Source organism: Equus asinus, chromosome 13 (genome assembly GCF_041296235.1).
Source record: "Equus asinus isolate D_3611 breed Donkey chromosome 13, EquAss-T2T_v2, whole genome shotgun sequence".
Taxonomy (NCBI): Eukaryota; Metazoa; Chordata; class Mammalia; order Perissodactyla; family Equidae; genus Equus; species Equus asinus.
The window spans coordinates 60,402,497-60,427,501 of record NC_091802.1 but is presented as its reverse complement, the minus strand read 5'-3'; the positions used below and the strand labels follow the sequence as shown (position 1 = coordinate 60,427,501).

The window sequence follows — 25,005 nt, the reverse complement described above, 5'->3', positions numbered from 1 at the left end:
GAACGGGCAGGGTCCCCCAGAGGCCCGGATCTGTGGAGGTGGGTACACCTTGGGGCTGGCGCCGGTACAGCTGAGGCCTCCGGCAGCCTGGTGGGCAGTGGAGGCACAGCCTGTGTCTCTGTGGATGCCTCCAGGTAACTGGGGCAGGAGGGCCAGGGTTGGTCTCAGGTGTCCAGGGGAGGAGGAGGCCAGCACTGAGAGCCCTGGGAAGGTGTGGGAGTGTCCCCTGGGGCCCAGGCCACCCTGGCCCCTGCTGTCCACAGCCTGAGCGTGGGAACCTCCTTCCCAGGCTGGGAGCCTGTTCCAGGGAGCCCTGCCCCACCACCAGGCAGCCTGCATGGGGAGGTGGGAGCAGTGGCTGGCCCCCCGGACAGAGCCCACTGGGCAGAGGCTCAAGGGACAGGCCTCAGTGGGTGCCCAGATCCCCCTGGACAGTGGGGGAGGCCGAGGTGGCGCTGTCAAGCCAGCTGCAGGGGACCTCTTACCCTGCCAGGCCGGTGGCCCTGGCAGCGTGTTTACCGGTGGCTGCCTGGCCTCCTGGCGGCAGTGCGCAGCCGGGGTGGGCAGAGGGAGCCCCGGTGGCTGGAGGCCTGCATCTGTCACCAGGAGGTGGTAGGCTTTCTTCCCCTTGCCTCGGCCAGCTCCAGCCCCCTGTTGGCCTGAGGGGGAGGTAAATGCCTGCCCTGGCCCAGGGGCCCAGAGTCCCACCCACTTGTCACTGGGCCTCTGGCACAGGCTAATCCAGCCAAAACAAAGCTGGGCGCCCATGTGACGGGCTCTCCTGGGTCTCGCCTTGGAGGAGGGCCAGTGTGTGAAGCAATGCGCAGGGTCCCCTGGGCACGGCCTCATCTGAAGGCATTTGCTCCTGGGGGAGGGGAGCTGACGGGAGGTCTGTCTGCTGGGCTTAGGGTGTGGGTGTCACTCGTTCAGAAATGACTTCCCAGGCAACTCCCGGGACTTGGAGAACATGGTGTCGCTAGTGGATGGCCCAGAATCCAGGCGGCTGCAGCCCTGGCTGGGCCCTGAGGGCGGGGGCTGGAGGTACCCTGCTGAGCAGCCCCAGGACCAGACAACCCTTAGGGACAGGGGGCCAGGAGGGTCTGGGCTGGCGTTCCAGGCAGTGAGCCTGCTGGGAGCGGGGGTCCAGCCTCAGGACTGCCGGCCTTGGAGCTGTTGGCAGGGGGTGGTGCCAGGACTGACCCAGCATGGAGGCCTCCCCATGCCCTGCCTGTTGCAGTCTTCGCGGTGCCCACACTTGCCCCATGTGGGGGTCAGTTACCCCTCCCTACACCCAGGTGTGGCCGGAGCAGAGACCCTTCTTCCACCTTAGAGAAACAGCGGGCCTTCGCATTTCTTGCAAGTGTTCGGGTAAACAGGTGTGATCAGTGTAATTATAACGTGTCGGTTTAATGACTTACAGGGGAGAAAGTTGTCAGGAGGCCAGGGGAGGTCTCCTGTCTGCAGGCCGAGCAAAGGGGAGAGCTGTATCCCACGGGGGGCACGGCAGGAGGGCCTGCCCTGGGTAGCAGGCTGTGGGGCTGGGGTGCAGGGCTCTGTGTTGGCCCCCACGTGGGTGGCAGGGAGGAGGAGTGGTTGGGTTCGTTGCCCCCTACTAAAGGCCCGGCTTTCAGAGCCTGCTCCCACCCCCTGGAGTCCCTTTGCCCGCCCTCACTCTCTGAGCCTCAGCTTTCTTATCTGTAAAGTGGGATCAGGACGCTAGCATCTGCTCCTCCCCCACATACCAGGCCCTGGGTGCGGTTGTGTGCCTGGGGAAAACTGGACCCTCAATAACCTGGGACTCCGTTGGGGAGGGGGACACAGAGACAAGGCCACAGTGGCTTCGTGGCTTTTTTCAATCCCCTAAGGGAGAGAGATGGTTCTTTCTGAGGTCTGCAGTATCTGGGGGCGGTGGGGTGGGGGGGCCCGCTGGGAGTCCACCAAACCCAGAGGGCAGGAGAGACTCATGTCCACGGCTGTCTCGGAGTTTGTTTGTGTGGTTGCTCACAGTCAGGGGTGGACAGAGGGGCCGCGCCTGGGCAGAGGGTCCTCACAGCATCACCAGGAGAAGCCTTGCTGCCCACGGTCGGCTCTGCATCCGTCCTGGGATTCTGTGGCAGTCTCCATAGAGGGGGTGGCATTGCTGGCAGTTATGTCAAGAGAAGTGGGCTGAGTTTGAGGACCATGCTCAAGTGTGACCTGGGGGCTGAGGGGCCTCATTTAAACCAACGCCCCCCCACCTCTCAGATATGTTCGGGCCAGGGCCCTGGAGGGGCCCCGCCTGAGTGCGTGCCTGGGGCTACGCGGGCCGGTGTCAACGAGCATCTGGAAGGGCTGCCTCCTCTGAGGCCCAGCTCTTCCCCAGGATGTGGGTGACTGTGGGGATTCCTTGGCAGTCCTAGTCCCATGACGTCAGCACTGTGTGGCCTTGGGCTGGTCACTCAACCTCTCTGAGACTCAGCCCTGTATAGGTGAAACCTTACCTTGGGGAGACCAGGTAGGTGGGGCATGGAAGCCAAGAACTGAGTGGTGATGGGGGTGCCATGTGGGGGTCAGGAACAGCTGGGCCAGACTAGGAGGGAGGGATGGTGTAGCCTCAAGGCAACCGGGGTTGCCTCTCCCACCAGAGCGCCCCAAGGCAGGGGGCTGACCTTGCTTCTCGCCCTCTTCAGCCTCGGCTGACCAGATGCGACCCCTGGTCTCAGCAGGTGCTGGGCAGGTAGCAGGTCAGGGCGCTGTGCTTTCTGGGCAGGGGTCACTGTTGACCGGTGGGCAGGACTTGAGTTTGGGGAAGCTCGGGGAGGACCAGGCAGCCCCTGCCCTGACCCCGCCCGCAGGCGCTCTTGGCTGGCATTGTGCCCGGCGCACGTCCTCAGCCGGCAGCCTGCTCACTGGTGTTGGAGCGTGAGCGGTGCCAGTGCAGGGCTGGGCACGCCGGGCCTTAGGGTGACAGCGTTGACAGGGTGAGGCGGAGGGCGTGTGTGCCAGCCGGGCTTGGTCTGAGCTGGCACAGGCACAGGTGCACTTGGGGGACTTGAGAGCTGAGAGGGCACCCTGGGAGTGGGCTTGGGGGGGGCCTGGAAGCCTGCTCCCTGGCTGGTGGAGGCGCCCTGGCAGCGGTTCTCAAGCCTGAGGGCCCACGCTCACTGCCTGCTGCCCGGGCCTGGCTGGGGGCACATGCTGCCGGGCCCTCCTGGACTGTGCCCTTTGACCTCTGCGGCCCCGGGTGGAAGCTGTGGCTGTTGGGTGGTCTGTGGGGTGTGGGCCAGCGCGGGAGGGGTAGTAGTGGGAGGTCATGGTCCCCTCTGGGCATGGGGGGAGGGAAGACAATTTCTTTGCATTCCAGCACATTCTCCAGGAAGCTGGGCTCTGCCCTTCCCTCCATGGGGGCTCTTTCTCCGCCACGGGGCCCTGCACCCACGTGCGCCTGTGCAGCTGCGCGCACACGGGTACTCAAGTGCACACACGAATGCACACACGAATGCACACACGAATGCACACACGCTCACATGCCATCATGCACGTGTAAACATCACACCTACGTTTGCACAGTGCTCACACACACTCCTGTAAACACACACAAATACACCCCACACGTGCATACGTACACCTTCACATGGGTGAACACTCACACGCCTGCTTTGTGCACACTTGCTGGCGCAGAGCCCACTGTTTAAAGTGTGCAGTCACCTCCTTGCGGGTGGGGGGGCCTCCTGGGGCTCAGTTCCCTCGAGCATGGCCTCCTGACCTGCTGGCCCCACACCCCCGGGCTGGCCGCCCCCGTACTCCTCCTGTCTAGCAGAGCCTGAGCTTGGGGCTGGCCTGGACCCTGGTCCCTCCGAGGCCACACCCTTTCCCCGGCCTTGGGTGAGTTTGAACCAGGTGTGTTGATGTCCCTGGCTTTCATGTGTGGAAGTTCCTGCTACCTTGTCTCTGGGGGTCCCAGCCCATGAGGCCCACCTAGTCCCGGCCCAGGGCTTTTGTGCTGTGGCCCCCGACCTCCTGTTCGGCCCTGCTTCATCCAGCCATGGCGTGGTCATCACCTCCTCAGCCCTATCCTGACATTGACTTTCGCTGCCCTAGGTGGGGGTCAAGGTCATGACTGGGGAGGGGGAGCCAGATCCCCCGCCGCCTTTCCCTTGGCCCTCAGCTCCACCTCTGCTCTCATTTCAGTCAGGAGCTGTAACCACCCCGAAGTCTCAGTGGGCAGGGATGCCTGTGCCCTGAGCAGGTGGCCTGAGGCTGGGGGGGCCTGGAGCTGTTCCTCCCAGTGGTTGGCCCGCAAAGGCTGCCCCTGTCACCTGGCCGCAGAGCTTTTCCTGAGGGTGGGCCGCGCCTGGCCCCTTCACCCGCAGTCATGGCCTTGGGGTGTATGCACCCATCCTCCATCTGCAAAACGTGCTCCTCCTTGCACCCCACCTTCCCCACCTCGGTGGGCTCCTGGGGTGTGGTGGCATAGCGTCCCCCTACAATGCAAGCCCATCTGAAGCCTCAGAACGGTACCTTGTTTGCAAAGAAGGTCTTGGGAGATGTTATAAATGAAGATGAAGTCCTGCTGGACTAGGGTGGGCCTAAATGCAGTGTCTGGGGTCTGCACGAGGGAAAGCGGAGGGAGACCTGGGAGCGAGCAGGAGGGGCCGTGTGCCAGTGGAGGCAGAGACTCAAGTGATGCAGCCCCCAGCCAAGGGACGCCTGGGCCTCCAGGAGCCGGAAGAGGTGGGATCGTCCCCTGGAGCCCTGGGGGGAGCACGGCCCTGACATGGGGAATCCGCCCATAGCTGAGACCCTGCAGGGGTCCCCCAGTTTGTGGTCTGCTGCTTGGGCAGCCCACACGCTCCTACAGGGCGCTCTGGGCCCTGGGGACTGTCCGGGGCCACGCCTGCCTGCCCCTCCTCTGTGTGAACCGGGCAGCCACCCCCCCAGAGGCTTCTGGAAGAAGGTGAGGTGGCCACAGGACCTGCCTGCCTGCCTCTCTCAGAGGAGCCTCCTGCCCTCGGAGGAAGCGGGGAGGGAGTGAAGGCAGGGGGGCCGGGCTAGGGTGCCCAGCATGGGTGGCAGCTCCCGAGGGTCCCTCTGGGGTTAGGTGGCTGCCTGAGCCGGGTAAGTGCACGGGCCTTCTGGGCGGATGGACACTGTCCCCTTGGCCCGGGCTGGGGGCTGTAGTCCTGAGGCTGGCCCTGCTCTGGCCCTGTCGGGGGGAGGGGCAGCGTGGGAGTGGGCAGGGCCAGCCAGCGCCAGGCTGGGGGCACCTGTTGCAGGGGGTGTGAGGTGAGGCAGCAGGATGCTGGCCAGCTTCTGGAGGGCCAGGCGGGGCCCTGCAGGCCACCTTTCCCCGAGGGAGAGGAGTGCGGCTCCCACTCACCCACTGGCTTGGGCACATGGCATCGGGCAGCCCTGACCAGCTGGCCTCGGGCTGGCCAGAAAGACAACCTGCCTGTCCATGTGGGCCAGCCAGGGACACGGGAACCTGGGGCCCAGGCTTGGGCCCTGCCGAGGTCACCCCTGCACTGAGGCTGGTATGAGATGGGGAGCAGAATGGTGCATCTTGCGGGGGGGTTCCTCACAGGGGGCCTGGCTCTGGGGAGAGTCCCTGCAGGGCTTCGTGCTCTGCTCCTGCCAACTTGAAATTCTTAACGATTTTGAACAAGGGGCCCTGCAGATTCTGCCACTAGTCCTGGTTGGGGCCACCAGTCCAGTCTCAGGGCCCAGCCAGGATGGCACCGGGCAGACGGTCACTTGTCAGGGGATGTGGTGGTTCCCGTCTGCGTTTGCTGCCTGGAGCCGTGGAGCCGCTTGTGGTCCCTGCAGGTGGTCGGGCTCCGAGAGCTGTGAGACCCACTCAGGATTTGCTCGCAGCCTCCTGGAGAGAAGGCTCGACTTTCCGTTGGATGCAGCACATGAGGAGAAACGCTGGCTGCTCGCGCTCAGCCTCACGCCTGAGGTGGGCTCGTGTGGAGTGTGTCGGGGTAGCCCACTCCCTCTGCTGGCGGTATGCCACCAGGTGCGCAGCTCACCAGGTTCTTCTGCTGCGCTGTGGGTGGACATTACCTTCTGCCCGGCCCTGGGCTCCTCCACGCAGTGTGGCCGTGAGCATCCTGGCTCAGTCCCTCCCTCGGTCTCTCTCTCTATTCTCTCTCTAACAGCTTTATCGAGATATGATTCACATACCATACGATTCATCTGTTTAAAGTGTATCCTTCAGTGTTTTACTTATTCTCAGACTTGTGCAACCATCACCACTGTCAGTTTTAGCACTCTTGTCCTCCCAGTAGTAACGCATACGCACCTGCCGTCACTCCCCATTCCTCCTCCTGCTAGCCCTGTCGCCACTCCTCCACTTTCTTACATTTTTTTTTCTTGGTGAGGAAGATTGGCCCTGAGCTAACATCTGTGCCAGTCTTCCTCTATTTTATGTGGGATGCCACCACAGTGGCTTGACAATTGGTGCTAGGTCTGAGTCCAGGATCCCAACCTGCAAACCCTGGGCTGCCGAAGCAGAGCGCGTGAACTTAACCACTATGCCGCTGGGCAGCCCCATCCACTTTCTGTCCCTGGAGGGTCGCCTTGTCTGGAGGTTTCACATCAGTGAATCGTGCCCCCAGGGTCTTCTGTCTCTCTCTCCACCTGCTCCTGTTGTGGGCACACCAGGAGTGGGCCTAGGTCTTGGGGCAGCTTTAGTGGGCACCCTGGGCTATGACATTCACAGCCCGCGTCCCCAGCGCTTGGCATTGTCCCCCTTTGCACTTCAGTGATCTTGGGAGCGTGGCGTCTGCCTGCCTTTCCCACTGCCTCACACGGTGGGGCGCCTTTCCGGGTCCTGGAGGTTTGGGGTCCTCTCCTGTGAATACCCTTTGTGCTCCTCCTTCTGTGTTTGTGGGTAGTACTTACATATCCTGGGACCTGCCGCTTCGTCAGATATGTGTGTCACGGCTCGAGTTTTCACTTCGTGGAGGTTGCGCTCGCCTGGTGCCGTGGGGCTGCAGGGTGAGCTGGCACCGACGGTGGACAGTGCACGTCTTTCCCGACACTGACTCGGGGCACAGTGACGTCACGCTGGTAGCTTGAGATGGTCCATGGCGGGAGCCTTTGCACCGCGGGAGCTGGAGAACGCTACACTTTGGGACTGCTACCGACCTCTTTCCTTTTTCCGGAGAGCCGGTTGTCAAGCATTTACAGCACACCAACGGTGTAGGCCATCCTGTTTGTCCCGGGAAGCTGCCTGAAATCTTTTTGGCACGAGGTAGGCATCCGAGAGGTGGTTTCTGGCCCCTGGGGATCAATGACTAGAGGAATGATCCTGCTTGGACCCCTGGACTAGCACTCGGGCCTCTGGGGGCCACTGGGTCTGGGAGGGAGCTGTCCTGGCCCCTCGGTGGGGCCTGCTCTGGGCGGGCAGGGCCACCGCCGGCTCCTTCTCCCAGACCCCTGGGTGCATTCCTGCCCACGCAGAGGCTGCATCTGGCCCGGGCACTGTCCCCTCTGCCCTGCTTCCTGGGCAGCCTTGCCCCACTCCCCTCCCCCTGTAGGGGTCCAGGCAGAAACTCGGCGGCGAGGATGGCAGGGAGCTCTGGGCTTGGGTTGCCCGCCGCCCGTCCTTAACAGCCGGGGGTGGAGCGGGAGCCGGCACGTCGGATTCTGGTTTCTGTTCCTTCTTGTGGCCAGCAGCCCTCAAGTCCTGTCTGAAACTGACTGTGGTCAAGGTGCGTTCAGAGACCCTTCCCGGGTTGGCTGTGCCCCTCTGGGTTTCCCTCGGGTGAGTCTGAGCCTGGCGGCTCCTTGGCCTCTGCCCAGCTGTTCCTCCAGTGCTCCCCTGGCCCACACACGAGAGAGGGACTCATCTATCCAGCTTGGGTCCCTTGAGGTGACCTGGTGCCTGGCAGGCGTCAGGGCAGATCCCCAGGTGAACGAAATGGGAAGGCCCTCCAGAGGCGTCACACACAGGGGAGTAGGGGCCGAGGGGTGTGTGTGTCTCTGAAGGACAGGTGGCCAGAGGCTGAAGGCCAAGTGGAAGGAGCATTCGTGCAGAGGGGACAGTGTGTGTTGGTCGGGGGGGTGGCCCCAGGAGTGGAGACACAGGGACCGTAGCCCCCGTGTCACCCCATTCTCATCCAGACCCCACCAAGCCGCCCCTGCTGGCTGTCCCTCGGGAGCTTCTCAACTACTGGGGACTGGAGATCGGGGGCATCCTGGACACCCACACTGCCCCAGGACTGGCCCTGGGGCTGGGCCCCAGTGCACTGGGGAAAGTGTCAAGGAGCCTCTGGTGTTGGTGGTGACCAGGCCCCGGCTTTCTCACGTGTCAGCAGGAGGATGTCACCAGCCAGAGCTGAAGTTGGGGAACTTCCTTCTGTCCCTGTGTTTGTGTCCAGCACTGGCTGGGTGGGAACTCGGGAGACACCAGTGGGGAGTGGACGCTGGTCCCAGCACAAGGGGGATGGGGCTGGGTGCCCCCCCCACCACACTGCCCGTGCGTGTGTGAGAGCACATATCCTGGTGTGAGAGGTGTGTGTGCACACGCGTGGGTATAAACGTGTGTGTGACTGCTGGGAGTGTGAGAGTAGGTGTGTAAATGTGTGGGTGTGCAAGTACGGTGCACATACCTGTGCGTGTGAGTGCATATGCCTGTGTCGAGTGCAGGTGTGAGGACGGAGAATGCGCGTGTGAGTGTGGCTGGGTGGGAGCATCTGAGTGCACGTGTGAGCGTGGGAGTGTGTGAACATGTCTGTGTGTGAGCCTGTGTGGCATCCGTGTGTGCATGTGTGCGTTTGAGCACAAGCCTGTGTGTGTGTCTGTGTGTCTGTGTGTCTGTGTGTCCCACCCCTGCTCTGGGGGGGAAGCCCCCCCAAGCCCCCACTGCGGGTAGCGGGATGCAGAGCCTGAGGGTTCCTTTCTTAGGCTCTGGGTGATGTTTTAGTTCCTGACCCACGTTGACGGCAGGAGGGAGGTGACAATGGCCACACCGACTACCTAGTGCCCTCTGCGGACCTGAGGTCCCGGGTCTGGGAGAGGACCCTCCTGTGGTGTGACCCACATGGCCCAAGGCCACGTTGCCTCGGTGGGCCCTCTGCCCGGTGGAGGGCCATGAGCACGTGTGCCTTTGAGCCGTTTGTCCGCGAGTCCTGTGGCCTTTGCCGGGTCTGGGCCTGGTGCTAGGTTACGCTTAGCTGGCAGAACAGCTGCGGCCTCTCCTTGGCCACGGGACACTCAGCTTCCCTCTCTGGGGGAGACGGTGCCTTCAGCTCATGCCCACCCGTCTGCCCTGGGGGGCGAGACCGTCCCAATTACCTTCTCCCCTGACCCCGGTCCCTCCCAGCACCGGGCCGGCCCTGCACGCCCCGGGCACCCACCATCCTCCACGAGGCTGACGGTGCCCACATACGTCCGGGCACATTAGGGGACTGGAACATTGGGGTGGAGGGGTTTGGAAGGTTCTGAGGTGGGGGCAGCGGGGTACCGGCTTCCCTCCCAGGCGCCCCTCGGGCCCCTCTCCCCTGCTGGGGGTGGAGCCAGGCAGCTGTGGGCATGGGGTCTGTCTGCACCCCTGCCTGGAGCTGGGTTCTGATATGGGGAGGGTAGGCCTCGGTTTCCCTGCTGTGACCAGGGCCAGAGGAGAGCCTGGGTGGTGGCTCAGCTGGGACCGGCGATGGTCCGTGACTGCCCCCGATGCAGTGCCAGCTCTCAGGATAGGGGACATCCTGCAGATGTGGCCTTCGTCCTGGGAGGCTGAAGGAGGAGGCGGGTGTGCTGGGGCCAGGAGGCTGGTGTGTGGCCACTCCTACCCCAGCCCCTGGGAGTCTCGCTTGTGGACAAGTCAGGGCTCAGATTTCAGTCGCTGGGCCTGTCCTTCCGTTTCTCCACCTGACCCCTGAGATCTTGGGGGAGAAGTGAGAGGAGACAGGTGGGCTGGGCCTGGGTCGAGCTCGGGAGGCACCCGGCCTGGCCACACGGGTGCTGAGACCTGGCTTCTCTTTCTCCACCCGGCGAGGGCCACCGTGTCCCCACTTGGGAATTCTGTTCCTCTAGGAATAAACTTCCATGTCTGGGCCCTTGGGACAACCCTTGACCGGAAACTCTGCCCCACAGGCTCCCCAGCACTGGATCTGCCCTCAGGATACTCGTGGGGTATGGGGCGACCCCTGCTTGTACCTCCGGTCCCGCACACCCCCAGAATCCTGCTGCTTGCTTCAGCTGGGGGCCGGGAGGTGGAGTTATCAAGACAGATGAAGAGCCGTTCCGGGATCCCCTGGGACGTTGGCCCCTGACACCCTGGCCAACCAGACCACCATCCTTAGTGCTGTTCACTCGCCTCACCCTCTTAACTCAGCGAAATGCCTGCTTGGGTTACACAGTTCCTTCCTGCATGAGATCCTGTTTGCATCACCGGGCAGGCGCGGGGGGCAGGGAGCTGGTGCCAGGATGTCCTCAGATGCCCGGTCAAGGCCCCGCCCCAGGCCTGCTGGTGACCCCTGAGCATGAGCCCCCGTGGGCTGTGCCGGCCCTGGGCAGGACAGCTGGGGCACTTCGTGTAAAACTTGGTGCACCGGAAATACCGGGGTGTGGCTGTCTCACCCGGAGCCCAGGGCTCACTGACCGGGCTGGGGAGGGGCCCCCCTCGGACGTCCAGACCACTCGCACTGGAACCACAGGCTGGCGGGGGTTGGACCGGTGTTTGGTGTCCATGCACATGGGGTGGCGAGGTGCTGCGGGCCAATGGAGCAGCTCCTGGGGCCAGGAAGGAAGGCAGTGGCCTTCAAGGCCAGCTCTGACCAAGTGCGTTACAAGGTGGGGGAGCGCGGGGTGGGTGTTGGGCTGCACAGAGCAATGGAGCTGGCAGACAACCAGCGCCTGGAGTGGGTGCACCAGTGCTGACCCCGTGGGTGGATTCAAAGTGGCTCAGCCTTGGGAGGGGTCTGAGAACTCCTCTCCTGCAAGGGGGCAGGGAGGGCGAGTCGGGGGCCAGGACAGGGTGCTGCACCTGGTGGTTGGTGGGCACAGGGTGTGTATGGGGGGTGGGCGTGCAGACGGGGTCCTGGCCTCCATGTTGTCCTGACTTGCAAGAGGGGACCGCTCTCAGCCTGGCCTTTGACTATAGGAAAGAGCATCCATCGAATTTCAGGGGTGGGACGGGGTGTGGCAGGGAGACTGGACGGGCTGCCCCACGTCTGGCCCTCCTGCATGGTGACACGGCGTGCCAGGGCTGCACTGGGGGTCCCGCGGGCCTGTCATCTGCTCCAAGAGGGTTTGGGCAGCTCCCTGAGGAGGAGGAAGCCTATGGGCACCTAGTGGCAGAGCGGAGAGGGGCTCTGGGGAGAGAGCAGCGAGCCAGCCGGGGGCACGGACATTGCGGGGTATCAGACTACTCCCTTAAGAAGTTTTTTCAACTGAGGTGAAGTTCTCATAATGTAAAATTAAGCATTCCAAAGTGGACGATGCAGGGGCATTTAGTGCGTGCACAGCCTTGTGCAACCACCACTTCTATCTAGTTCCAGAACATTCTGATCACCCCCCCAAGAATGCACTGTGCCACCAGCAGTCCCTCCTCATCCCCCTCATCCCTGCCAACCGCCCACTAGCTTTCTGTCTCTGGGGACTTGTCAGTTCTGGACACTCCTCGTCAGCAGGATCACGTGGTGTCGCAGCGAGGAACCGTCAGACTTCCTCACGGTGTCTCCACATCCTCACCAACACTTATTTTCCATTTTTAAAAATCATGGGGGCCGGCCCGGTGACGCAGCAGTTAAGTTCACATGTTCTGCTTCAGTGCCCTGGGGTTCGCTGGTTCAGATCCCAGCTGCGGACGTGGCATTGCTTGGCACACCATGCTGTGGCAGGCATCCCACATATAAAGTAGAGGAAGATGGGCACGGATGTTAGCTCAGGGCCAGTCTTCCTCAGCAAAAAGAAAAAGAGGGGGATTGGCAGCAGATATTAGCTCAGGGCTAATCTTCCTCAAAAAAAAAAAAAGTTAAAAATTAAAAATCATGGCCATCCTAGTGGATTAGATTGCTATTATCTTCAGAGTAGCTGCTGGGCCAGACGGCAGGATGTGGCCCCTCCAAGTAGACTGGGGAAACTGAGGCACTGGGCACTGAGGCTGGAGAGGCTGATGGGCCCGCCCTCTCTCCCCAGAAGTGTTTCCTGGGTGCTGTGGGTCTCAGACCCCCAGGGGTGCTGGGACTGAGCCAGGCCGAGGGGACAGTGAGGATGGAGGCAGAGTGGGGGAATGGCCAGCAGTTGGGCAGTTAGGGGTCAGCTTGGAGGGCTCAGAGTGGGCGTTGGTGGGTGGTGCTTTTGGAAGATGGCTCCTGTCCTGGGTGATGGATGTCCTGGAAGCCACAGACGCCCCAAGGAGGCTGGGCAGGGGTAGGCCGTGCAGTGGAGGCTGGTGGCCTGGGTGGGGCTGGACGTGGGGAGGGGCAAGAGAAATCCAGGGACAGCTGGGGTCTCCCACTTGAGGAGGGCATGGGCAAGGGTCTGGCGACTGCACGTCTGGTTTGGTATGAGGTGTTCAAGAACACCCAAGGGCAGGCCTAGGGCTGGGTGGCTGCCGGGGTCTGGCGCCCCAGAGGAAGTACTGGGCACCAGGGTAGGAGTCAGGGTGGGGTCAGGAAGGGCCCTTTCGGGGTTGGGGGAGGAGGATCCAGCCCAGGATATGAAGGGGGCTGCTGAGAAGATGGAGGGTGTGGCGGGGCCGCCCCTGGACCCAGGCCTGAGCTCAGCGTGCTGTCCTGTCTGCATTCTGGCCACAAGGTGGTCAAAACTCGAGTTCCTCAGGGTGGGTCTGGCGACCACAGGACAGACCTGGAATGGCTGCCTCTTCTCTTGCCTGCTTAAGGCCACCTCTGCCTTCCACCTCTGTGGCCCCACCGCTTCCCTGGGGAGGCCTCTCTGACCTCTGGCCATGCGGCTCCTTCTGTGGGGTTTGAGTGTGGGAGGGGGGTGGACAGAGACGCAAGGAGACCCCAGGACCCATGATGCCAGGATGGAGTCTGGCTTTATTCTGTGTGTGGTGGTCCTGTAGGGGTCTTTAAAGATGGGCGTGATGAGATTAAGCGTGGGTGATAATTAAATAAAATTATACACGTCTGATTCTAGACGGAGCGCGTGCTTATTGTAGAAAATATGAAAAGTGCAGACGACTAGGAAGAAGGAACCACCCAGAATTCTACCACCCAAGACACCGCTGCTCACATTTTCAGATGTTTTCTTCCAGATCTTCTGACATAGTTGGGATCAGGATTTATGTACAGTTCTACTTTCTGCCTCTTGTTTTCAGCTTTATCGCAGTGTAATTGAAATAGACTAAACGGTGCGTGTTTAAAGGCTTTTAAACTAAAAAAACTCCAACTGAAAAACTGAAAACTAAAGTTTGCCTGCTCATGTGGGAGCTTCGGGTGTTTTCTTAGTTTTTGCTGATGACTGCCCTCTGTGGTGATGACGCCAGTCCCTTGACACGTTCTCTGTCAGTCAGTTTTCCTGATTCGTTGTTTCCCTTTAATTTGGGGCTTTTTATTGAACATATATTTTTATGTGGCCAAATCCATTGATATTTTGTGATTCCTTCCATTGCTTTTAGCTTCAAAATCCTTCTCCATTAAGAAAGCTGATCCCTACCTATTTTCCTGTAAGACGCTGTCACCGGACTGACAGACGTCGGGCTGCCGTTCGGTCACCGTGTCACCGTCACCGTGTCCCCTGTGTTCCGCACTGGCTCTTCTCTGGGGCTGGGCCTGGATCTGGGCTGTTCATTGGGCTCCTGGCCTGTGGGTCTCGCCTGGCCGGCGCCCTGGGGTTTTAATTACTGTAGTTCCTCGACGTGTTAATAGCCACGTTAATAGCTCTGCTCTCTTTTTTTAGCTTCTTTCGCCTGTTTAGAGCTTCGTCCATTGTAGGGTCACAGGACTTGGCAGGTGTCTGGGGAGGTGGTGAGGGAGTTGTGGTGACCCAGGTCGTGTGACAGCCCCTCCACGCGCACCACTCACCTGACCCTCACCCGCACCCATTGGCAGAAACAAGTCACTTTCCCTTTACAAGGAGCCCAGCCTGGCGCCTGGTTCTGTCCCGAGCCGCGCCCTCCCCTTCTCCAGCCCAGCCCCCCATCCTCGCAGCCCCCCAGAAACACTCCGTGCCCCCTCCCACTGGCCCCTACAGCCCTCCCTGGGAGACAGGCCTGAGGCTGGAGGCGTGATTTGCACTCACCGTGACGCCTGGGCAGAGAGCGCCCACTCTGCGGGGGTCACCCAGCGGAATCGTCTTGGGGCTGATGTCTACTCCCTTTGGGGTGCACAGGATCCTGTGTCAGCCTCCCATGTCACCTGCAGGGTAAAGACCCCTAAAACAGGAGCCCCGTGAAGAAGGGCCCTGAGGCCTCGAGGAATCCTCCATCCCCCAGGGGTGGCCGTGGGGATCTGCCTTCTGCTCATGCCCCTTCAAGGGACACCCAGGTCTGGCTCTGCAGCCCTCTGCCCAGCCTAACCGCATCACCCCCGCCTGCTTCCACATCCATGCCCTGAGGCCCATGGCCTGGCTGTGAGTGGGTGTGGCTCGGGCCCTGGCCCCTGGCGCTGGACCCCACCCCTGCCCTGCTTACCTGCCATCCCAGCAGGACCAGGCCTGGTCCTGGAGAAGCTTCTAAAGAGGGCTTGTCACACAGCGGGCAATTACTGTCACGACTTGGGAGACAGGGCAGGGGGCAGTGTCCTAGAGCCAGCACCTGGCAGGTTTTCCAGGGGGCTGTGGGAGGTCCAGGAGGCGACGAGGGGCTGAGGACTTGGGACTCTAGCCCTGAGGGTCTGGCACGAGGCCCCAGGCCCACTTATCTTCCCTGGGGGCGACAGAGAAGGTGCGGCGGTGGGGGAGGGGGGGGACCCTGGAAGGGTGTCTTGAACTTGAAAACAAATCACGAAAGGAAAGAAGAGGGGAGGGAGGAGGGGAGGGGGCGCCATCGGTGGGGGCTGTTTTCCTGCCCGGGAGACAGTGCCGGCTGCAGGGTGAGGGTGGCTGTGGCTGTGTGTGGGACATCCCCTGACACAACCTGCTGTCAGCCCCCCGCATGTGCCTGGCTGAGCAGCCTGGGGTGGTGGCAGAGAAGGCGGGGTCCAGGGGAAAGCCGGGCTTGGGGGGGAGATTTGATCTGTGAGGCCAGGGGAGGGGGTCTCTGAGACCCCCTTTGCTCATTGTAAACTGGAAAGTGGCCCCTCCCTGCGGGGAAAGCGTCCGTGAGAGACCCTCGTACACAGCAGGCGCCCAATAAGTGTGAGATGCTGTTCATAAGCGTGCGGTCTTCTGGAATGCTGTGCCTCTTTTGGAAATGACACGGCTGCACCGGGCACAGCCTCAGGCCAGCAGGCCAGGGCAGAGGGCAGCGCCCCAAAGGTCCCAATGCGGGGGACAGTCGCCTGCCGGGTCTGGAGGGGGTTTGTCGTCTGTCTCGCTCTGTGCTGCTTCTGCAGTGGAGACAGTTGTTTCCTTTACATCTAACTGGTGAAACAGGGCCCTCTGCCCTAGGTGGTCCCCGCAGGAGAGCGCCCACAGAGGTGGGAGCGCAGGGCGGGTCTGGTCACAGAGCAGAGCGTGTCCAACACCTGCTGCTGCGCCTCAGCGCTGGCGGCCCAGGGCGGCGGAGGGTCAGCGGTCCGAGGCAGAGGCGGCTGGTTGGCCAGCCTGTGTAGCGTTTGCCACGCCCCAGCGTGTCCCTGAGTGGGGCGCGGTGCAGGACGGGGTGGGGGGCGCTGGGCACGTGCTACCTGCTCATGGCAGCTCAGGTTGTCATTCTGAACGGGCGTGTTTATTCCACAAACACACTGGCTTTCACACCTTGTGTTTCACACGAGGGAGCTGGGCTCGGCAGTCCCTTCCCGTCTGAACGCGTCTGATTGAGGCAGAAACCTTAATTACAGGGAATGGGAGCCCTCTCCAGCCAGCCCCACCCGCTGGGCACCGAGGGTGCTGGGTGAGCTCTGGCCACTGCCCTCAGGGAGACCCCTGTGGGGTTTTCCTGCAGAACCCTCAGCCCAGTCCCCGGCCTCCGCCGGCCACCGCCCCTCCCCTGCCCTGGCTGCGGCCCCTGGAGGGGTTTGGGCCCAGGGTTCACCCTGTGCTCTCGGCTGCCCTCAGGCCCTGCTTCTCCCTGCAGTGTCGCCTCTCTGTTCCCAGTGCCCTGGCTCCCTGCCCACAGTTCTGTCCACAGAGTGGGCTGGGGGCAAGGGGGAGCGCAGGGAGGGATCTGGGGCGAGGGGCCCCGGCCTCTGAGGCCCAGGTTCCTGTCTGCAGCTTCCTTAGCCCAGCCCCTTTGTCTGGGTGAAGACAGGCTGCAAGCGTGCAGGGTGACTCTGGCCGTGGGTGCTGCCCCAGGTGAAAGGGGCAGCTCGGGGGGAGTGAGTCCCGCGTCAGTGGAGGGGTGCACGCAGACGCCCGCAGCCACTTGGCAGGAACCCAGCCTGAGGGACCGAGCGGGGGGTAGGGTGGCCCCAGAGATTTGAGATGCCACCCACCCTCCTCCTGGTGGTGGGGCCACCCTGGCCACCTGCCTCTGCCCAAGGGGGCTCAGATGGAGGAAGCCTGCAAAGTGGCTCCCAGGGGCTGACCGCTCTGCACAGCGGCCCTCCAACACCCAGCTCTGACGGAGTGGGGCTGAGGCGCCCGGGGCCTGCTGCTGGCTGAGCGCAGGCCAGGGGACCAGGAACGCAGGCACGGGCTGCTCCCCAACGAGGCCATGGGGGCGGCCACTCCACCTGCCCCATCCCTGCTCCCCCCCACCACCAAAGACCCTGCCAAAGTTCTAATAATAATCCTCAGACCCAGCTGACGACCCCGACCACTGGGACAATTTGGGGAGTGACTCGGGAGAGGCCGAGGGTGGCCCCAGCACCTGAGCCCTTGGCTGTTCCCCATGCAGTGAGCTCCCCGCTTCTGCAAACTGCCCACCCCCCAGGCAGGAAACGCAGCCCCCGGTGGACACCCAGGTCCCAGGGAAGCCCGTGTGGTGCCCTGGGGTCCTCAGAATCCCCTGTCAAGCCCCACTTTCCTGATAGGTGACCTCAAGCGGGTCACCTGACTTGGTCCAGCTGGGATGGGGGGAGGGCTCACTGAGGGCAGGGCAGGCTGTCATGACTGCTGAATGCTGGAAAGTTCTCTCAGGGTCGGATTCCACCCCCTCCAGACCCCGTCCTGTCCAGCTCTGCCCTCAGGTTGTGCAGGCCCCCCTGCCTTCTGTGCACAGAGGGGGATGGGGCACTCCTAGGTGTGGCCCGTGGGTGGGTGGGGCCCACGGGGTGGGACGGCTTCCACTCCTTCAGATCACCCCTCCCTCTTGTTGAACTTTGGGCTCTGCCTTCCGGGGTCTTCGGGGTCTGTCATTCCTAAGTGCTCAGAGGGGCTGAGTTTACAGGGGCTCCGGCGGGTGGGGCGAGGTGCCCGGGGTGGCTCACGGCCCTGCAGGGATTTGTCCCTCACACGGTGCTGCGCTGTGGGCACACGGTGGCGGGAGGGAGAGCCCGGGGCCCCAGGCCAGGTCACTCCACACACAGCCACTTGCAGGGTTCAGGCCTCAAGCTCAGAGACGTCTGGCCTCTGCCCCCCTCACCCAGGGCTGGACTGAAGTGTAGAGGGCAGGGGGGCAGGGTCTTGTGGTAGGGGGTTGTGTCAGGCCCAGCTGATGTCCCTTTATTGCCTACTCAGTGTGGGGTGTCCCCACTTTCCAGATGGGGAAGCTGAGGCTCAGGGTGACACAGCCGGTGAGGGGCAGGATTTTCAGCCCAGGGAGGCCCTGGTGCACCGATCACTGTCCCTCTGGTCCCCTCCCAGCCTGGCCGGGAGCTGCCCCAGCCCATCCTGGGGAAGGTGAGCGGGTGGCTTCTCCCTACCACTGCCAGGAGCCCCCTGATAGTGGCACAAGGTCACAGGGACCTGGTGCATGGCAGCTGCTCGCTCAGGGTCTGCAGATATGCCAAGTGTCCGTCTCCCGTAGGGAGGACCCCGGAATGAGCAGAGAGGGTGGGGCCAGAGGGCTGGGTCCCACAGTGGCCAAGTGCCCCCCCAGTGTGGGGCGTTAGGGCTTCATCTGGTTTGCAGGCGTGCCTCACTCCTGCCACTGGCATCTCCCCTTCCCACAGCTGCAAGTGGCGGGGGTGATCGGGACACTGGGCAGCCAGCTTGCAGCCCCTGACCATGAGCTGACCTGGGAGCCGCTGCCCCTTCCCAGGGCCCTTATAGGTGGTGTCTGTCCCTCTGTGGCTGCTGCGCTCTGCGGGGCTGGGCGGCACCTGTGGGTGCTTTTGGGGGTCTGGCCTTCCTGTCTGCATTGAGGACAGCATCCAGGAGCAAGGCAGAGGGCCTTGGTGATGATGCTGCACACATGCGTCCTGGGCAGCAGGTGAACAGAAATGCCCGTGGAGGCCTGGGTTCCCCTGAGTGCCCAACCTGTGGGGCAGCGTCACGGGGAACCCTTCTGCCACACGGGTTGTTAACTGAGGCCGTGTGCCAGGATGCTGGACGGTCCTCCGTGCAGCAGCCCCAAGCTTTGGCCCCCTAAGCTGCATGCGCCCCCTCTGAGCAAGCCGCACCCCAGACCCTGCTCTCCACTCCCACGGCAGGGCTTCTGTTCCCCACATGCAGGGCCCTCCCTGGGCCACCCACAGAGGGAGCCTAGTGCCTGGACCCTGTCCATGCTCACCTGCCTGGGTCCCTGGGGAGGCTCTCCGCACTGGACAGAAAATGGCCAGAGAGCGCCACCTGGTGGGGAATGAGGGCCACACAGCTGAGGCGTCCATGGCCAACCATCCTGGGGACGCTGTGGTCACAACTAAAGTGGGCTTTGCGGGAGCCAGGACTCCGCTGGCCTGCCCACCTGCGGGCCCAGTGTCATCACTGTCTCCCTGGGTCAAGGGCAGCAGAAGGCGTCTGAGGTGCGGGGGGCTGGTTGGAAGTGAGCCTTCGGGGCTGGGGTTCGCGTTGGCCTGAGTGTGAGCTGTGCTGGGATGGGTGGCCCCGCGAGGTGAGGGGCTCAGGTCAGGGAGAAAGCTGGACGCTCTGTTGAGGGTTGAATGGCGTGAGGTTTGTTTACATGGGCTTTTCAGCAAGTTTCTGAAACTAACAACAAAGCTGTCTGCAACTTCATCTCCTTTGACACCACTTTCTGGGACTATGGGTATCGAGTCGGTGCCGTGGGAGCCTTCCGCTGTGAATGGCCTGTAGGCTGTACACACCTCTCTCTCTCCACCTGCGGATGTGCAGTTTTACAACCCGGGGTCCCACTGACGCCCACCTGCCTTAGGACCCTCAGGGGTCCCTCTGCCCCCGTCCGCGTCTGTAACTCCCTTCTCCAGGAGAAACTGGCCCCTGCTATTCAGTAGATCGGTGTATTTGCTCTGAGGAACTAAGTCCTTGCCTGCTGCCCTGTGCCCCCTCTAGGTGCCCCTGCGTTCCCTAGTGTCAACCCCGAGGGGTGCAGCTTCCTCCCGCCGTCTACTCTCCTTGGTCCCTCAACATGTGCCTGTTGTGTCTCCAGGCCCTGGGGGTGCCCTGGGTCACTCTGGCCCTTGAACCGAGCATCCCTGGGTGGTCACACCACTGGCTGAGGTCGTCACCGGAACGAAATGAGGTGCTGACCCGTCTCGCCCTCTGGGAAGAGGCGGCATCAGGGGGCAGGACACGCGGGCGGGCCCCACGCAGTCTTCCCTGACTGTCAGTGGGAGCCGGTCCTGAGGGAGTGTGGAGTGGGTTGTAGGGGCAGCGAGCAGGGCGTCGGGAGCAGCCCAGGAGCCAGCTGGGCCCAGACCCCGCCCCCAGCCCTGTCAGCATTCCGAATGTCCCTGAGCCTGTTTTCTTACCTGTGAAGTGGTCACGTGTGCATCTGTGCATGCTGTGTTGGTGCAACAGGAGTCTCGGTGCCCCAGGGCCTAACCTGGCCCTGAGCACCCAGGGGCAGCCCCTGGTCTGTCTTAGGAGCTCAGCAGGGTCCAGGCAGCAGGTGCCTACCCCCAAGGGCAGAGAACGGCTCCGAGCGTCCAGACCAGGGCGGTTCCCTTGGCTGAACGTGCTGGGGTGCAGGACTTGAGCGCCTGAAACTGAAGCATGCACAGTGGGGAGCAGACCTCCCTGCTCGGCTTCAGGGGTCTGAGTCTGCCTCACGGAGTGCAGGTGGCTGGGTGGGGGCCTGCAGGCAATGCTGGAGGGCATGGGTCAGCCTGCAGCTGAGGGGCTGTCGGAACCCTCCTCCTCCAGCCGGGGTTGTCCTGTTGGTGGAGGGTGGGGCCCGGGCTCACTGGTGCCCGAGAGCGGCTCCTAAGTTCCCTGGGCCTCTGTGTCCTCATCTGCAGGGGGGTCTGTAGGTGACACTCCTGGCGTGGCAGCCCTCTGAGGGGGCTGCTCTGGTTTCTGCTGTGCCAGCGTTGCTGGGGGCTCCAGAAGCTGACGTGTCTTACAGATTTGAAGGTTCAAGTCCGCAGCCTCTCTCTGAGCCACCCTCTGGCTCTGCCTGTCTGTGTGGTCCTCCCCGCACCCCTGCAGGCCCATCTTCAGGGACGTGGGCGTTGGGTGACGGGGGAGGCCACTCAGTGCTCCATCTGCCCCCCTCCTCTGCTGCTGAGTCCAGCACATCACGCTCTGTGGCCAGGGCCTGCTGTGGGTCAAGAGAGGGCTCACAGGGGGGTCACACCCAGCCGGGTCTAGCACTGTCAGGAAGGTTGAAGACAGAGGCTGAGGCTCTGCGGTCGTCCTGGTGCAGCAGCCCGCGAGCCCTGAGAGGTGCGTGGGTGATGGGCTGCGGGGCCTCTGCCTTCTTCAAGGACCTGGGGGCCAGGAGACCTGCCCCAGGCCTGCCGACCAGCCGGAGGAGGAGGCGCAGGAGTGCCCACATGGGCGGAGGTGGTGGGAGGGGAGTGTTGAGCACCCAGGGTCACCACGGCAATGGTGCATCCTCGAGGGCATTGGCTGCTGCCTGGGGGTGCCCTGTGAGTGTGCTCCTGGTGAGGCCCATGTGCTGTGTGTTGTTTAGGTGTGAGCACAGCACAGGGCTTCCATGGCGGGTGCGGGTGTCCACGTAGCGTACCCGAAACCTTGCCTGTGGAGGCCCCTGTGAAGGTATCTGCTCACTTCCCCGCGGGATTGGGGGACATGGCCTGCAGCCACCCTGCACACAGGTTTCTTCCAAATGCAGGCTGAGCTGGTTTCCCTGCTGAGGGGACCCTGTCCTCTGGGCCCCCCAGCCCTGCCAGGCCTTCGCTCTGTGGGTGTGGGGAACGGGCGCCAAGACCTGAGCAGGAGTCCACACTGCGCTCAGCGACTTCCTAGGCCCTTGGGCTCACACCACCGCCAGGCAGCCCTCCCAGGTGCCCCGTTAGCAGGCAGCCCTGGCTTCCCATGTGGGCACAGAAGGCCTCAGTGGAAGCACATCAATCGGTCAGCTGTGCCGCTGCGGGCAGGCTCCACAGCGTTGCTGAGCCCCCCTTTCCTCCTGTTCAGTGGGGAAGGCATGGCAGCCACCTCAGGGGCCAGTTAGAACCCAGGGAGGTGGAGCCGGCTCCGTGGCTGAGTGGTTAAGTTCGCGCGCTCCCCTGTGGCGGCCCAGGGTTCAGATCCTGGGCGCGGACATGGCACCGCTCGTCAGGCCACGTTGAGGAGGCATCCCACATCCCACAACTAGAAGGACCTGTAGCTAAGATATACAGCTGTGTACGGGGGCAGGTTTGAGGAGATAAAGCAGAGAAAAAAAAAAGAACCCAGGCAGTGCTGCTGAGACCCCCTCTGGTCTGAACTCAGGGACCCTCAGTGGCAGGTGTGCTGGTCGGTTACGGGCTCTGAGGGCTCAGCTGCTGGAAGGTGAGGGGTTGGGGTGCTCATTGGGCAGAGGAACTGGGGGCAGGCAGAACACCCCCAGTGGCTGGGTGGAGGACCGACAGACAGAAGGTCCTCGGGGAAGGGGCGTGCGTTGGATCCTGTCTGGAGGGACAGGAGTGGCAGGCTGGGGGTAGAGTTGCCAGCCCCGCTGCCCTCCTCAGTCTGGGGCATGCCATCCTGCGGGCACCAGATGGACCAAGCGTCCCCAGAGCTGTGGCTCAGCTGGGGACTGAGGGCAGCTCGGAGCCCTGTTTGAGGGCCATGCTTCTGTGTTGGGGGCCATGTTGTGCTGTCCTGGGCACCTCAGTTTCCCCATCTGGTGAGGGTTAAGCATAAGGGGCCTCACATGGACCAGATGCTGCGGAAGGGAGGTCCCCACAGTCCCCAGGACAGAAACAGCACTAAGGGGGGCCCTTGGTGGTTGATTCAGCAAGAGGGCCACTTGGAAATGCCAGGCCACATGGAGGAACTCTGCTGCCCAGCTGATGCGGTGCCACCTTCTTGGGGACCTTGGGGTCCCCAAGCCTCAGAGGCCAGACAGGCTGTATTTCTCATGGTCCTGACCCCCAGCTGCCCCGAGCCTGGCTGTAGCCAGCAGCCAGCTCCACAGTCTCCCCCACTTAGTGGGGACGGAGTGCCCCCCCAGCCCCCTTGGCGTCTCAGCCTTTACCAGTGCCAACCCCATTGCTCTGGCAATGATAGCCCCTGGGGCAGGCTCCAGAGGGGTGATGTGGGGTGACCAGAGTCTAAGAGAGATGCGGAGGGGGTCCCCCACAGCCCTGAGACCCTGACCTCTCGGAGGAGTGTCCGTGAACCCCCAGAATTGGGAGCTGGGCGGGCTCTGGCCACTCTGCCAACTCCGTCTGCTGGGTGAGACCAGAGTGGCACCTAGTGGCCGGCCTTGGGACTGCAGGCTCAGGCCATTGTGGCCGCCCAAAGTGTCCACCTGCCCTGGGCTGGGCACCTGTGCCTCTGCTTGTGGGGTCTCTGAGCAAAGGTCAGGATGCTGAGTCCCAGACCGTGGCGAGTCGGGGTGGGCCAGGGAGCCCGAGGCAGGGCTGGGGGTCCGGTTGGCCCCTGAGTGCACCTGGGGGACGAGGCATGGAGGCTGCCCTGTGACCGCTCTCTCCCTCTGCAGACGGCGCCCCACTCAGTGAGCTCTCCTGGTCGTCCTCGCTGGCTGTGGTGGCGGTGTCCTTCTCCGGGCTCTTCACCGTCATCGCCCTCATGCTGGCCTGCCTGTGCTGTAAGAAGGGTGGCATCGGGTTCAAGGTGAGGGCTGGGGGTCCGTGGGGGCTGTGGACGGGCTCCTGAGGGCAAGGCCCTCTTGTGTCCACTTAGCACTGAGCTTCCCTGTCTCCTGGGGCCATCTGGGGGCCATGCAGACCCAGGCCCGGATCCCACAGCCCCGCCTCTGGGGCTGCCGACAGCAGAGCTGGGGGCTCTCAGGGACCCCAGCCCTCTACCTCTCCGCTTTTGGGTCATGCCGTCGTATCCCACCTCAGGGTCAGGCCTGTGTGCTGGGTATGGGTTGGGCCTTTCAGGGGGCCTCCCGGGGCTCCTGAGCCAGCGTGGGAGGGGACTCGCCTTCCTAGAGGCCCGAATTCTTGGTGGAGAAGGAGGGGCCCTATGCCCAGGGGGTCCTCGGATCCCTGCTCATGGGAGTCGGCAAAGGGAAACCAAAGCCGCCCACACACACTTCCCCGACACCAAAACCACCTCCCGGCTGGAATCCCCTGACTTTGGGCATCTTGGGCCCCATGAGGAGAGGACCACGTGTGGGCACGTGCAGCTGGGGCGGCTGGGGACAGTGGTCATAATCACTGTGGTGTACGGAGCATCAACCGGGCCCTCAGCCGCCCTCCCCAGGGCCAAACTCCCCGCGCGCGGTTGTCCTGGGCTGGGTTCTCGGGCTGAGGCCTCCCCCTACTAAGGATGGTGGCCGAGGGGCATCCCTTGGGGTGCTTTCCTCCATCCTGCCAACCCCACGGCTGCCCCCCACGTCTAGCTGCAGCTCTGAGCCGGTGGGGTCGGGGGACCAGGCAGAAAAGCTGGGAGCTGAGAACCCCAACCAGAGCCGCCCCCCACCCCAGCCTGCGTGGGCTCAGTTCCTGCCGACTTAGCAAATAGCAGCCTAGCCTCTGGTTGTTCACCCACCCACGCGGGCAGGCCAGCCCCGCCCCTGGGCTGGAGGTCGGATTCCTGGGCCTGGAGAAGTCGGGAGAGGAGGGGCCGTCCTGTGACTGTGCTCGGCACCCTATCGGTCTCCATACTAAGTGGCCTGCACCCCAGCTGTGTGGCCCTCATTTTAGAGAAACAGCACCCTCCCCTCTTGCCCTCTGGTCTCACATCACAGAGGGGCCTGGGGAGCTGTCACCTGCCAGTTGGGGACAGTGAATGTGGCACTGCCTGTATAGAGCTCACGGTTGACTGCTCGGCCATCCTCCCAGACCCTTGGGGTGGGGCAGGCAATGCTGGCATTTTCCTGGAGGATCCTGCGAGGTCGTGGGGGGCAGGGGTGGGGACAGGGGCCGAGGGGTGGGACTTTCTGGCCATTGTATAAGTCAGCCCCTCCTCACAGTGCTGTGAGAACAAGGCCCCAAACAAGGGCCAGCAGCGGCCCCTCCCACCCGTGCCTTCCTCACCTCCTGGGGAACATGGTGCCCACAACATTCCAGAGCCAGTGTGCCTCGTGGGAGGGCCTGCCTGCACAGTGGGCTCCTGCCTGGGCTCTGGGGGCCAGTGCTGGGCTCCCCGGCTGGAGCAGGGCTGGGAGCCATGCTCACACTGTCGTACCTGATCACCCGCTGTGCCGGCAGAATCCAGCGGGCCTCCAGGTGGCACCGTCAGGTAATGGGCTGGGGCCAGGGCTAGGCCCTGATGGGGGTAGACGGGCATCTGTGCCCTCTGCAGGGCCACAGCTGGGCTCACAGGGCTGAGAGGGGGTCCCAGGCCCCAGGCCCCCTGGCTGGTCATGCGGGCCCTGGAGAGGGGGCGTCGCTGCAGTCACCAGTGGCTGTGTCCTCTTTGGGCACAAAGAGGGACTGGCCTGTAGGGACATGCTTCCATCTTACAGCTGAGAAAATCCAGGCCCAGGGAGGGCCTCCTGGCTCCCAATCCAGCTGCTGCTCCACACGGGCGTGACCTGGGGGGCAGCTGGGCTCCAGCTCC

The 25,005-nt window shown here is 63.1% G+C and overlaps 1 protein-coding gene and 1 long non-coding RNA gene across 5 annotated transcripts in view; one reads left to right on the top strand and one right to left on the bottom strand.

Moving 5' to 3' along the window:
• Nucleotides 1-25,005, top strand: part of AATK (apoptosis associated tyrosine kinase) — a 40,116-nt gene that overhangs the window by 574 nt on the left and 14,537 nt on the right. For 2 of the 3 annotated variants that reach the window (XM_044746158.2, XM_044746157.2), the window contains exon 2: nucleotides 22,973-23,106. In XM_044746158.2, the coding sequence (XP_044602093.2) occupies nucleotides 22,973-23,106 (134 nt within the window). Of the gene's footprint in view, nucleotides 1-22,972; nucleotides 23,107-24,368; nucleotides 24,685-25,005 lie in introns of those variants that run through there. The other variant, XM_070483792.1, reaches the window with a different exon arrangement.
• Nucleotides 45-25,005, bottom strand: LOC139040091 (uncharacterized). 2 transcript variants are annotated; one of them, XR_011493978.1, is made up of 4 exons: nucleotides 24,631-24,767; nucleotides 19,827-23,078; nucleotides 14,197-14,312; nucleotides 45-13,911 (listed from the first exon to the last, which is right to left on the bottom strand). It is a non-coding gene; the product is annotated as an uncharacterized lncRNA (long non-coding RNA). The 2 variants fall into 2 exon arrangements; XR_011493977.1 differs by having other exon boundaries at nucleotides 14,197-23,078; nucleotides 24,631-25,005.